The sequence below is a fragment of the Cricetulus griseus genome, chromosome 2 (genome assembly GCF_003668045.3).
Source record: "Cricetulus griseus strain 17A/GY chromosome 2, alternate assembly CriGri-PICRH-1.0, whole genome shotgun sequence".
Lineage (NCBI taxonomy): Eukaryota > Metazoa > Chordata > Mammalia > Rodentia > Cricetidae > Cricetulus > Cricetulus griseus.
In genome coordinates, this window is record NC_048595.1 from 242,053,048 (window position 1) to 242,066,587 (window position 13,540).

The following is a 13,540-nucleotide window of genomic DNA, read 5'->3' on the forward strand; positions in this document are numbered from 1 at the left end:
TTAAACACACACACACACACACACACACACACACACACACACACCACTTGACAACTAAAAAAAAAAAAAAAATCCAAACTGTAAAGTTCCGCAAAACAAACACATCCTCATTTCATCATTCATTTCATGTGTGTATATTTAACCTTTAGAAAGGGATGCTTATGGGCTAGAGAGATGGCTCAGCTGTTAAAGGCTAGGCTCATAACCAAAAATACAAGAAATGACTGCTTACTCAAAAATAAGCTATACACATATAAATACATGTATATACTAGTATATTATGCTTTAAATTACTTTGGAAGTTGCTAATTAAATGCAGTTTGGGTTAAATATAAAATTTTCAAATGCTTGCATCATAGAGTTTAAGAAATAGCCCAAGCTTGAAGAAGACAAAGAAACTAGTTACTAGCAACAATCCTACGTCTTCTACCCTGATTGTACACAGAAACATGTGCCCTTCACCACACACACACACACACACACATACACACCATCTGTTATTTAGCCAAAAAATATGGACTAAAAATGGTGACAGATGATCTGAATCTTTGCAGGAAGCCTGCCTGACACACTGGATGAGCTAAGGAAAAGGTGGACCCTTGAATGGGCTGTTAGCATGCATCCTGGGAAAACAGAGTCTCTTTCTTTTCAGTGGTGGTTGTCTTTTTGAGAACTGACCATGACTATACAGTATAGCTCTGCCTTGAACTCACGGCAATCCTCTTGTGTTAGCCTCCTCCCTCAGCTAGGATTATAGGCACTAGCTATGCACAACCAGACCCAATTAATTTTTGAAGCCTGGAATGATCTAAAATCTTTAGTTGACCTCTATTTGGGTTGTCTAAAGATCTCTAAGTATTTCCAGAGATCAAATTCTTAAGCATGGAATAAAGTGACCTAAAAGATATGAGGCTTTCTTTCTTTCTTTTTTTTTTTTTTAATGGCAGCAAGCCTTTGGATTCCAACATTTTAGGGAAATGTCATCTGTATCGATATAAACATACTGTTCTGGTAAACAAACATTGTATAGTGGACAGTGTATTTAGTTCTGAGTACACTGTTTTGAAAAACTGGTTGAAAATTGCAGACATAGTAGGCTGAGGTAATGCACACCTATAAACCCAACCCTGGAGTGCTGAGGTAGGACAATGAAGGATGAGTTCAAGGCCATCCTGAAAATATAGAAAGATCCTATTTCAAAAGGCACACAAAAAAGGCAGTGTGTCCTCTGAGAGAGGATGACCCAGACAGTAAAAGCCTGGCACCTATGCTCTGTGAAGCATGGCTGGGAGAGTTCTGGGTATTTGATCTGGATCCATGGATTCTCAAAGAAAGGGCAAAGATGCAAACAAATATTTGCAGTGTATGTCACAAAGACCAGGTCGGGAGGTCTGACTCACTGTGTGGTATTCACAAGACCAAGTGTGCTCTGCAAGGCGTCTAAGTAAGGTAGATGGTTGTGGCAGTGAGGCATTTTTTGAAGTCATGATCTCTCTGTTACTGCAAGTGTTCAAACAGAATAAGGAACAAGTTAAATGAGATAACCTACAAGTATTAGATTGAGCAATCTACCTGGCAAAACCTGCACTAGCAGCAGGAAAAGCACAGAGACAGGACTGATTAAAACTTGGCAGAAAGAACTGCCTTGGAGCTCAAAAGATGGTTCAACAGTTAGGAGTGCTTGCTGTGCAATTATGATGATCAAGATTTTCATTCCAGCACCCACCTAACAAGCTGAGCATCTGGCACACACCTGTAATCCTAACTTTGAGCTGGGGCAGAAGCAGAAGGAACAAAAAGGGGCTTGCTGGCTTCCATCCTAGCTGACAAAACATGAACCTTGGGTTCTGGGAGAGACCCTGACTAAAAGGAATATGCAGAGAACAATATAAGATGAGACTGGATGCTTTTAGACTCCATGTTCACACACAAGCATACACATGCACACACACGTATTAAAAATGAAATGCCTTTGTCTTCCTTTTTCCTGTTCCTCCCCACCTTGGCATAGCTCACCCACAAGTGCTTACTTACTATACTTAGATTCTTCCACACTGCTGCAGTTATAAAAATGGCTTCAGTATGTAACCACTCAAGTCAGTTTTTCTCCTGACCAACTGTGATTTGTAACTGTGACTATCAAGGGCTATTTGCAAATCCTGCCTGCAACTGGTCTGGGCATGTGTGTAAAAAGAGCTGGGTAGTTCTCCGCAGTTCCCTGTCATCCTGAACCTTTGCTGCTGGTCCAGGGGCCAGCACAATGCAAATGGGCAAACTTATATGCACATGAATGGGATCCTGTCTAGTGGAATGCACCTTGCACTTGGCCAGTGATTAGAAAGGAAGTTTATCTTTGTTTAGAAGTGGCCAAGAGAGCTGACCAGTGAAATCCATCAAAATGTTGAAGATCATGCTTCTTGTTGATATATCTTAGCCATCGGAGCTCTTTCATTGGCCCCATTATCATGTTTTCTCCTGGACCTAGAAGGAAGCTTTACAAATATGTTGCCGGCTATTAAAAATTGTGAGATACTGCCAACATAAAAGAATTTATTGATATCAGAGTAAAAAGGTTGAACTCATTTCCATAAAAGTCCACTGCACAAATGTGTCATTTAAAATGGCCAAAACTACAACAGTGGTGATCCCTCCAGGGAGTCAGGAGAGGGGGAAGGTAAGAGAAAATTGGCCTTGGGTCTTTATAGACTTCTGCATTGAAGTTTTGTTTTTGCAGTGATGATGTTTAGCTTTCATTGTCAACTTTACACAACCTAGAAACACCTTGGAAGACTCTCAGTGTGGGATTGTCTACTTTGGGTTGGTCTGTAGGCATGTCTGTGGAAGATTGACTTGGTTGTCAGTTGATATGGGAAGACCCAACCTAGTGCTGGTGGCACCATTCCCTGAACTATGTAAGTATAGGAAGCAGGGTGAGCACCAGGAAGCAAGCAAGGAACCATGCATTTATTCTTGCTTCTCTTGACTGTAGATATGATACTTTAAGTTGCTACCTTGACTTCCCCATAGTGATGCATTATAGTGTGGAAATGTAAGCCAAATAAACCCTTTCTTCCTTGAGATGCTTTTAGCCAGGGTATTTTATCTCAGTGACAGAAATAAAGCTAGAACAGGAATGAACATGTGCTCTTTGTATTAATAAAGATATGTTACCATGTTGAAAAAGAAAAATATGTGTGCCGGAAAATGGTTTTGAGTCTAATTTGTGATGGTTAAAAGACAGCTTTGCATGTTACCTAAGAAAGCTGGGGTAATATTGTAAAACAAAGCAAAAAGAAAAAATTCAAAATATTTTGAATTTGTGACTCTTATTTCCATGGAGACTACTAGCATGTACAAAGATACACATGGCTTCCTACAGGGTCTGAGAAGAGATACTCAAACTGGGATCAATGCTCACAGAATACATTTCTAATCATTTTCTTTTGTCCCTTATAGATCTTATTGGCTTATCGTGGGTATGCTTCATATATACAATCATGAGTCTAGCATCCCTGGTTTTTGTTGTTCTGTTTATACCTGAGACTAAGGGATGCTCTTTGGAACAAATATCAATGGAACTAGCAAAAGCGTAAGTATGTCATTGGTCGTTGGTCAAAATGCATTTTTATATATAATAAAATAACATCTGAAATTATTTTAGGATATTCCCTTTACTGCAAGATCGTTTGTATAATTCCAGTCCCCCAGCCCTCGTCCCAAATGTGTGAGAACTGTTGCTTATCAATATGCAAGGCTTTTAAAACTTTATTTAGTGATGGACAAGAATCCCAAGCAGGGCATGCTTCTATATGCCTGTGATCCAGCACATCGGAGGTAGAGGCAGGACAAGTGAGTTCAAGGTGACCCGTAGTTGCATAGTAATTTTTAGGCTACCTTTATGAGACCTCATCTCACACTTCTTCTCTCCCCCAGGAAAGTACTTCATTCTAGCTCCTCACGTGGGAGGCCACCTTTGTTTGGGGTACTAAGTAGGTGCTGGGATATGATGCCCATCCAGGGCTAGGACTACAGACAGCTTCAACCCTTTATCTAAAACAAGCTCAGGCATCGTTTGAGCCCAAACACTTAAGGCTACAATTAGCAGAAAAACTCTTGGTTGTAAATGTCTATAATTCCTTATAATGTAGCACATTCAAGTTAATTTTAGTGACAGTAAGGAGTGTCTGACATGATCAGACATTTAGAATTAAATTCTAGGCATTTAAGTGAATTTCACAGAGAGAAAGAGAGAGAGGGAGAGAGAGAGAGAGAGAGAGAGAGAGAGGAGATAAATAATTTAACTGCCAAGTGGACCATGAACAGCTTTCAGAGGCAGGGCACTGAGTTCTGACTGATCAAACATAGCCTGAGGGAAGTGGTGGCCACAGTGTAGGAATGAAGGGAAACATGTTCTTCTTAGGATTAAATTACACTGGAAATGGGGCCATGCTTAGTCCTGGGCTTTACTACAAAGGAGAAAACCATGCTTTATTTTTTTAGTAGGTTGTGATTTTCTTTTAAAAAATAATGGCAAAGCACTGGCAAAACAGGTATGATAACAGAAATTGTGACAGTTGACACCCTATCTTCCATCTGAGGGAAGCTCCAGGCTGGTAGGTGACTTGATGGTGGGACTATGTGTGCAGATGTTCACAAAGGCCAGCCATTTCGTCCCGTGTTAGCAGGGGCTGTAGTGAGTAGACATGTGGAAAACATTCACTTTGCTTATGAAACTTGACATGGTTGAAATCTTTAAAATAGTTTGCTTTGCTAAGCAGAAAAAAAAAAACTTGTCTCAATTCAAATCACAAGCTGGCTATCAAGTCTGGGGTTGCATTTTACTGCAGATGAGGCCATTATAAGAAAAAAAATGAAAATGCTCAATTGATAATGAAACAAATGCAGTTGTTGGAGAGGCTGCCTTTGTGAGACTGGAAGATAAACCCAGAACAAATGGTGGTCAGGAAGAGTATTTGTCTATCTTGGTAAAAATGTTATCTTCCAAGCAGTAGTGGGTTTTTTTGGTATCTTTTATTTATGTGTAGTATGTGAGGAACATGCACATGTTTGAATACTTGTGTTCTTGAGTACATAAATAGAGGTGGGCTTTTGGCATCTTCTCTATTGCTTTGAGCTAATGGCAGTCACTGAACTTGATGTTCACTGTTTTGGCAAAGCTGGCTGGCTTGGATCCTTGCAACTCCACCTCTCAGTGCAAGGGTTGCAAGCATGCCTAGCCATGCCCAACTTCTACATAAGTACTGAGGGTTTGAACTCAAGTCCTCATGCTTGTATAGAAAATGGTCTTACCCCCTGAGCTACTCCCCTAGCAGAAGTGCTTAAAATAAAATGAGACGAAGTGACCAGAGTTTAGGAGGAATTTTCTGGCAAAACAGGAAGAACAAAAAGAGGAGTCACTGAACAAAGCAACTGGAGGCGGCAGATGGGAAGGTATGAAGCTGGCGTGGTTAGCAACAGAACCTGAGAAACTGGGACTTGGACAGGAAGGGACAATAGGGGAAAGAGGAAATGAGACCTGCTCTCAGGCTTCCAGAACCAACCTGCTATGTATGCAATAGTGACATTCGGGGCAGCAAGGTGTCTGGGAAGAGGGGAAGGTTTGGGAGAGGGATGAGTGGGGCTTGGGGTTAGCCCCTGAGTTCCAGTTGTACAGATCTTATGAGACTTGCAAGTGAAAAGGAAGGAAGGCCAGCAAGCACAGAAATCCAGCAGTGAGGAGAAACGTCTCTGGAGATACAGGTCTGGTAGTCAACATAGGTGCTGGCACATGGACAGTGGCAGGGTGAGAAACATTTTGGAGAGCTCAAGCAAAAAGTTTGGCAGCTTTTTCACAAAAATATTAAAAATCATCCGTGCAGAAGTGGGTATGACTCCATGGCTTGAGCAGGCTCGAATTTCATTGCCTTCCTGGTAAATTCAGTTTGTGTGTATGCACTTTGAAAAACCCGACTCCTAACTCAAGGCACAAAGATATGTTTTACAAAGGTTTGTTAAAACTTCTTGTGAGCAATGGCGAAAGACTCTTGGAGGGAAAGCAGGATCAACCTGGATAAAACCTGGCTTATGACCATACTGTACTTCCCTCAGAAGGTCTAACTTTGAAAACTTTTCTCATTGTCAGCTTTCAAGTAGAGTTGTCAAAGCAAACTGCAAATCATGACAACTTGAAGACAGAATCTATTTAGTAGGCTTCTAGAATGTTCCTTTAGAGAGTAGGACTTGGCTATTTAAAACTCCGGCAAAACTTACTCAGCATTCTGTGTGGGGAAGAATATTAAGTGATACACTTCTAGCTTATGAACTGTCTGTGAAACCGCATTTGGTATTTTTGAGTCATGAGTTACTCAAAACCTTAATCCAGGCACTGTCTGAGACAATCATGCATTGACAATTAGGAGGGGATCAAAGTCAAAGTTATTGTGACCCCTAAATAGTACTGTGAGAGAAAACAGATAAGGACATTGGGACAGAGAACTAGGGAGATGATGGCATGATAGCCTGTGCTTTCAACTTAGTTACAGCCTCAGTAGTACCTATCAAGGGCCTACTGCTAGGGGATGCCCCACACTGAGATCTGAAAAGGAAAAGAATCCTGCTTTCTAACTCCCGATTACACAATTCTTTTGTGTTCAAAGCTTTTCTGTTTGATACAGTAGGTTGAGAAATGCTTTTAAAATAAAAATGTGTAAGCAGCCTAAATTAGGTAAACTGACAAGAAGTGTTTGAAACATATTGTTAAGCAACATTCCCTGGAGAGAAATGCTAGACAAAAATTTGCAATATAAGTACAGTATCAAATTAACTAAGGAAATGTAGGGCAGTGGAAAGCCCATGGAATTTGCTAGTACAGAGAGACTGAAGTAAACTTGATCGAGGAAGTCTACTGCTGAGCTCAGGGAGTCTTTAGGAATTTAGAAGTTAATAAAACAAATGAATCAACTTTTGTCACCGGGGAAACCAGTCCCCATGTGTAAATCCCAATAAAGTTTTCCTAAGGACTAAGAAAGGAAACTATTTATAATATCAAATTAATTTTAAATTCGATACTATACATTGCCTAATATTTTCCTCTCTCCTATTCGGAGTTGGTTCCCACCCCAGCCCCAGTTTTTACAAAGCTGAGAAAACAAATGTTCTTCCAAGGATGCTAAGTTCCTTATAAAGTAAATAGTGACTCAGCTGAGAGTCAGGAAACAGCACTGCCATCTTATAACTTAAAAGGGTTTTGTTTTGAATATCTATCTGCCCTGCCATCTACTACCCCAATGTGTAGTATCACATTTAAAGTTAATTTGACATAGGGTTGGTTGCTGTATTCACTTTTTTTCAAGTGTGATTTTCCTTACTCTTTCCTCTCACTTAGGTGAAAACAAACCAGTTAGTGTTTTATTAATAGTTTAACTCTGAGGCCTTTTTATTGTTAGCAGTTAATCGGATGTGTCCATTCCTGTGTGTAAACAAGCTACTTCCAACTACTGAGAGCTCTGTCAGTAAAGTGCTTGCTCCACAAACATAAGGGCCTGTTTGATCCCCATCATACAAAGTGTAAAAGTGGGCTGGCTGCATCGAATCAGGAGGGCGGGATCCCTGAAGCTTGTTGGCCAGGTCTGTGAACTCCAGGTTCAGTGAGAGGCACTGTGGAGGAAGCCGGGAGGGATGACAGTCAACGTTAATCTCTGCCTCCACTGGAGCATGCAAACAAACAAACAAACAAACAAACAAACAAAAAGCACACACTAAATACATGAGTGCTTAGTGAACATCTATTATGCACCAGCCACTGGTATAGGTGCTGCAACCAAATTAGCAATGAGAAAAACAAAACAAAACAAAACAAAAAAACAAAACCACTTCCAGGACGATGAAAATGTGCTGATTAGCTGCTAAATGGTTTGGGTGGGGCAGGCTTCAGAAGGCTGTGTTGAGGTAACCCTCATAATACAATCTGGGCGATAAGCTGCCAACCAAGGAAGGTAGGGGTAGGGACAATGCAGGTAGAGGACTGTTGGTCAGAGGCTAACTCAGAAACAGGCTTAGCCCGTTTCTGGAAGGGCAAGAGCTCTAGGAGGGTCAGAGCCACTGGGAACTGGTAAGGCAGTTGAGCAAGGAGTTGGTTAGTTCTAACTGGGTGGGAAAGGACCGAAAGTTTTAGCCTGGACAGTAACATGACATGATTGTTATTTCAAGCCAGGTGTGCCGTGAGCATGTATCACCACCTAGCAGCCTGAATTGGGGGAGGCTCACAAGCACAGTGCTGGCCTCTATGGCACTTCATGATGCATGGCAGAGGCAGATGTCCCTAGTCCACTGAGATCTTCTTTTGTCCTTGCTGTTGTCAGGGTTTGTACTCACGCCACCGTCCCTTCAGGTTGAAGTATCCATCTACACATTGGCTCCAGACCGGTTTTCCTCATTTTATGCCAATGTTGAACCCCATCATAACCGTTTCTCGTCTCCCTTTTCCATGGCTTCCTGTTTACTCCTTCACTCTCCATATTTTTTTTACTGTACTTTTTATTGGCATAAATAGGAACTTGCTGGGACCTCCCCACTTACCTCTTGCTTTTTTTAAAGGCAGAGTTGTGTGAATCCCTGGCTGGTCTTGAACTCATTATGCAGCTACCTCCCAAGTGCAGGGGATTGTATCCAAGTGGCCCCGTGTGTACCACATCCAGTTTATGCAGTGCTGGGGTTGAATTCAGGGCTTCCTGGATGCTGGACAAATACTGTACTTTTTCTCTCATTTTCTAAAAAGGGTATATTGGTGCCATTCTCTTCCAAACTTGCCATTTCTTTATTTATAGCAAAGTTCTTTATTAATTCTGCTCATTTCCCCTTTTCATGAACGGCTCCAGTGAGTGTTCTATGGCAACCACTTCCCTGAAATAGGGCTAACTCGGGGGTCAATTTGCAGGGCTTGTTTTAGTGGCGTATGCAATCCTTCCTGAAGTGATAGCTTTGCCACTTGTGGGGACTTCACCAGTCACCTCTCCACCCCGGCTCCAAGTCTTCTCTGCTGGTGAACCTGGGCATCCTCTTGCAAAACCACCACACTCACTGCTTCATCTGGGTCAATGTCATGCCCTCTGGACCATGTATACCAGGAGTTGGAATTCATCTGCTTTGATCTCCCTCCTAAACTCGAGGTGTTTAGGCCTACTGCTGTCTCGCTTACGTTTCTTTTCATGTTAAGAGACAAGCTAAAGATGCTAATTCAACCCATGGTGGCCCAAAGAAAAGTCCAGCTACACACTGGTTCTGGACCTATTTTCTTCATTTGATGCCAATGTTTTAATTTTCTTTGCTGTACCCACAAACACCAGTCTTCTCCAATCTCTCCCTCTCATACTCCTACTTAGGCCGTGCTGGCTCCTACTTCCACAGGTATCCATCTCTTCTATGCTGGTCTGTGGTACCATGGACTTCTTTTTCATTCCTGTAGTGGTTACCTACCTGGTCCCTATTTCCTAACTTGTCCCCTCCATTCTGTTCCTTTTAAAAGGTGACCACGCCATTTCTTTGTTCCAGTCCCCTAGGGGTTTGTCATGTAGAACAAATGCCATATAGTTTACACTTTTTACTACCTTGTACTCAGCCCCACTCCTCCCTCATCTTCTCAGAACTCACCAGGCATCCTCCAGGCAGCAACTTTTTCAAGTCCTTCCCCTAGGTAGGTATCTGCCTCAGAGTGCCACCTCCCTCTTTTCCTTGCCAATCTACTTTAGACTCTCTACTTATTTTCTTAACAAAAGCTGAAACATTCACTTGACCTATTAGCCATCTCAGATCCCCCTGGAACTGGGGTTATGGACAGCTGTGAACTGCCCTGTACATACTGGGAAGCATGCCCAGGTTCTCTGCAAGAGCAGCAGATGAGCTCAACAAGTAAACCCCAAGAGGCAGGTTTTTTTCATTGTTAGTTCTTGTTCCTCATCACCTAGAACAATCTATCTCCTGCTTTGTAATGGAAGTGCATTGTTGAATGCATGAATAAATGAGCAAAGGAACTGGATATAGGCGTGAGGCTTGGTCCGGATACAAGCTAAGCTTCAAGTTTGAGAAAGTGAGTGAAATGCAGCCGCCTGGAGGGGCGTAGGTTTTAGGGTGCAGGAGTAACTACAATCATTTTTGATATATTAATTTGATTGTGTCAATTAAGACACTAAATAGAGACACGTTGTAAGTAGGCAGCTGAATATGAATGTACGTCTCTACAACACAAGTCTTTGTAATGTGGGCGGTCATTGGCCTCCTGACACCAGGTGAGATCATTCATTGGAAGCAGAGGAGAATGGGGCCCAAGACTGGACCAAGCCCTCAATTATGCCAACGTTTAGAGATAAGAGATTGCCAGTGGTGCATGCATTTAGTTCCAGCACTTGGGAGACAGAGGCAGACCTATCTCTGTGAGCCAGAAGCCAGTCTGGTGTATAGAGCGAGTTCCAGGACAGCTGGGACTGTTCTGAGACCATCAAGGACCAAGGAGCAGTCAATGGAGAGGATGGAGGAAAGACAGAGGAACAAAGTATCCGGAAGCCAAGTATTTCAGCATAGTATGGTCTGGGTTGGAAAAGACAGGCTTGAGACTCCACGAGTCTCAGTGAAGTAGGGGCTGAGGCTGACTGAATGGACAGGAAAGAGAATCCAAGTGAAGACATCCCTGTAGTGTTACCATGGAGAATAATGTACTGGCTGGCTGACCTGTTGTTCACCATCACCCAGGGACCTGTTGACCTTTCTCTAGCTCATTTTCCCAAGTATGTGCTCAACAGGTCGTCAGTGCTTCCCCAGGACTGTGAAGCCCCAGGGTGCTTGCCACCCAGCTTTGCTTCTCTTACATGGCTTAGATTTGTTACTCTTCAACCCACCCATCCCACACCCTGTCATTTAGGAAAACCTTTAAGACTTCTCAGTTTATTTCAGCTCTAAATGTGAAGGACAAATGGAATTTGACCAGTTCCTTTAAGGTTAGGGACGTAACCCTGAGGCAGCACTTGCCATCTGTCACAGTTCCCTAAGGGGGCCGACTTGCCAACTGTTTGAAATACTTCAACACCACCCCTCACTTTCTGTTGTGACTCTTAGTTGATGCCATCTGTGAAGATCAAGCTTCCAGTCTCCCCGGTACCTTGGCTAGAGACCTCTGACCACAGTCCCTCTAAGTACTGTCCCAGTGCATTCTGGAAATCTTGGCAAGGACTCCCGACTTGAACTCCAGTTGAACATCTGATCAGCCATCCCTGTGTCACCTATCATTCTGTCTCCCTTTTTATTTTCTCATCAACACTTTTACACACTCTAATTATGTGCTCTGAATGTGACCCATGAAAGCGCAAGCCCCTTGGAAGCCAGAGTAATATCCAACCCCACCCACATTGCCCACGGTGATTCGTTCCATTCCCTGTGGAAAAAGAAGGTTCAAAGGACCCCCTCTTTCTGTTAAATAAAAGGACAGAGCAGACTGTATCCTGGTGGAAATATTGTGCTGTAGAGAAGGGGAGTAGAAGGCAGAACATAGGCACAACAGGGAGCTAGAAAAATGCAAGAAAATGAATCAGGACTCGTGGTGATCACCACTATTTTCTGTTGATAGCGTTAATGTACTCCCAGAATCCTGGCCTGTAAAGAGAGGTGCTGTGGCCATGTTCTGAGAGGACAGCTGCTTAACTTTTACTCTCTGCATTAGACTGACTAAAGGCTGCAGGTGCGTATCAGAATTCTCAACATATTAAGGCTTCATCATGAAAAAAAGTTTTTCCATGAACTAAACCATGACAACCCCAGGGTGATTTTTAAAATAACAATGCTGCAGATTTCTTTCAAGTACTATATAAATGAGGAATGACATTTTCATTAGCACCTCTCTCTCTCTCTTTTCAGGAACTATGTGAAAAACAACATTTGTTTTATGAGTCATCACCAAGAAGAATTAGTGCCAACCCCGCTTCAAAAAAGAAATCCCCAAGGGCAGCTCCCAGAGTGTAAAAAGCTGTGTGGAAGGGGACAGCCACAGCAGCCTTCTCCTGCGACCTAAGGGACTCAAATCCTTACATATGGTGCGATGGCAGGACTTACACGGGGTTTCTGGAGAACTTATATGGACACCCTGAAATTAGAAAGAAAGCCTTTACTCCTTCCTTTTCCCCAAAGGGGACCTTTGCCAAAAGGTAGACGAGGCACCACCAATGCCCTAATGTATCAGGTAAAACAAAACAGAATCCGGCAGATTTAATACCTTCTACCTTCTCTTTGGTGCAGCCTTTGAAAGACTAAGTTCTTGTGGCAAGGCCAGCCTCTGCCTTAAGCTGTCTGTATAGGCTGCCAGTCACAGCTCAAAACGTATAGACACAGAGGCGTTATGGACAGGCACTTAGCCATCTTTGCCTCTGAAGGCACTCCTTGCTCTGGGTCTTCTGTCAAAACACTGTGGATGATTCAATTGCACCATGTTGTAGATTAGGACTATGGTGTCCTGGGTAAGACTCTAGTGACAACTCAAGGCCACCAGTACCAAGATTACGCAGCTACCACATCACCCATAATGAAATAACTAATCAAAATATTCTTTTATAAATTTTATGTAAAAATTTTAAAATGCTAAGATAAACCATTTTTCCATTTAAAAATGATTAGAAAAGTCAATTTTAAAATCCTGGGGCCATATTTATTTAGAAATAGCTTAGTGAAAATTAGAAAAGGAGCCTGGCATAAGGTTATCATTTATCCAGATCTCTAAGCAGTTAGGTTTAAGTTATAAAGTGTGTCCTGGGAAGGCTTTTGTGGTAACCGGTAGCCACTCACAGCTCTCTGCCATTCTTCCCATTCCTCAGGAATCGCTCTCCCTTGGGCTCGAGCAGACTGCCTCTCATTGTTACTTTCAGATGAATGCAGATAGAATAAATGACACAGATATCAGGACAGGTCCTTGTCTCTCCTGTGATGGACAGTGATGAGTCACACCAGCAAGGTGGGTTTTACCCACAGAATTCATTTCTCTGGCCCATTTTCCAGTTGAATTTTAAGATTTGACACAACATTTCATGAGCAGAATTTGCATATATAGTAGGAAAACCTGTGATAAAGAATCTTGAATCACTTAACTACAGAAGGCACACACACACAAAAAATTACCCTTAAGGTACAAACAGCCTAACTTGAAAAATAATTCAAAGAAATATTACACCCCCCCCCCAAAAAAAGAGCCCAAATCCCTTAATTTGGGATCTTCTCCTTTTCACTACTAAATGGTCCCAGTCTGATAGGGTACATGGCCCATCACGTTGCTTTCTAGCAAAGTAGAAAGACAGTGAACCTACACAGCAGCAGAGAGAGCAGCCCCTCAGCCTCGGGAGGCCTGGTTCTGAAGTGTCATCTAAATTACAGGCGGCAGGGAAAAGCCATGAGGGAAGTTGGTTTACGTCTCGATTCCGTCCTGGCGTATCTCACATCAAATAAGAATGTGTGCTGTTTTCTGTTTGTTGTGGGAAGAGAGGGTAAGGCGTGTTCTGAAGAGCAGCAC

General features: G+C 42.5%; 1 protein-coding gene across 1 annotated transcript in view; it reads left to right on the forward strand.

The window, feature by feature from the left end:
- Nucleotides 1-12,055, forward strand: part of Slc2a12 (solute carrier family 2 member 12) — a 51,500-nt gene extending 39,445 nt beyond the window's left edge. The window contains exons 4-5 of the mRNA XM_027402927.2: nucleotides 3,457-3,589; nucleotides 11,902-12,055. Of these exons, the coding sequence (XP_027258728.1) occupies nucleotides 3,457-3,589; nucleotides 11,902-12,055 (287 nt within the window). The remainder of the gene's footprint in view (nucleotides 1-3,456; nucleotides 3,590-11,901) is intronic.
- Nucleotides 12,056-13,540: the final 1,485 nt, after the last annotated feature.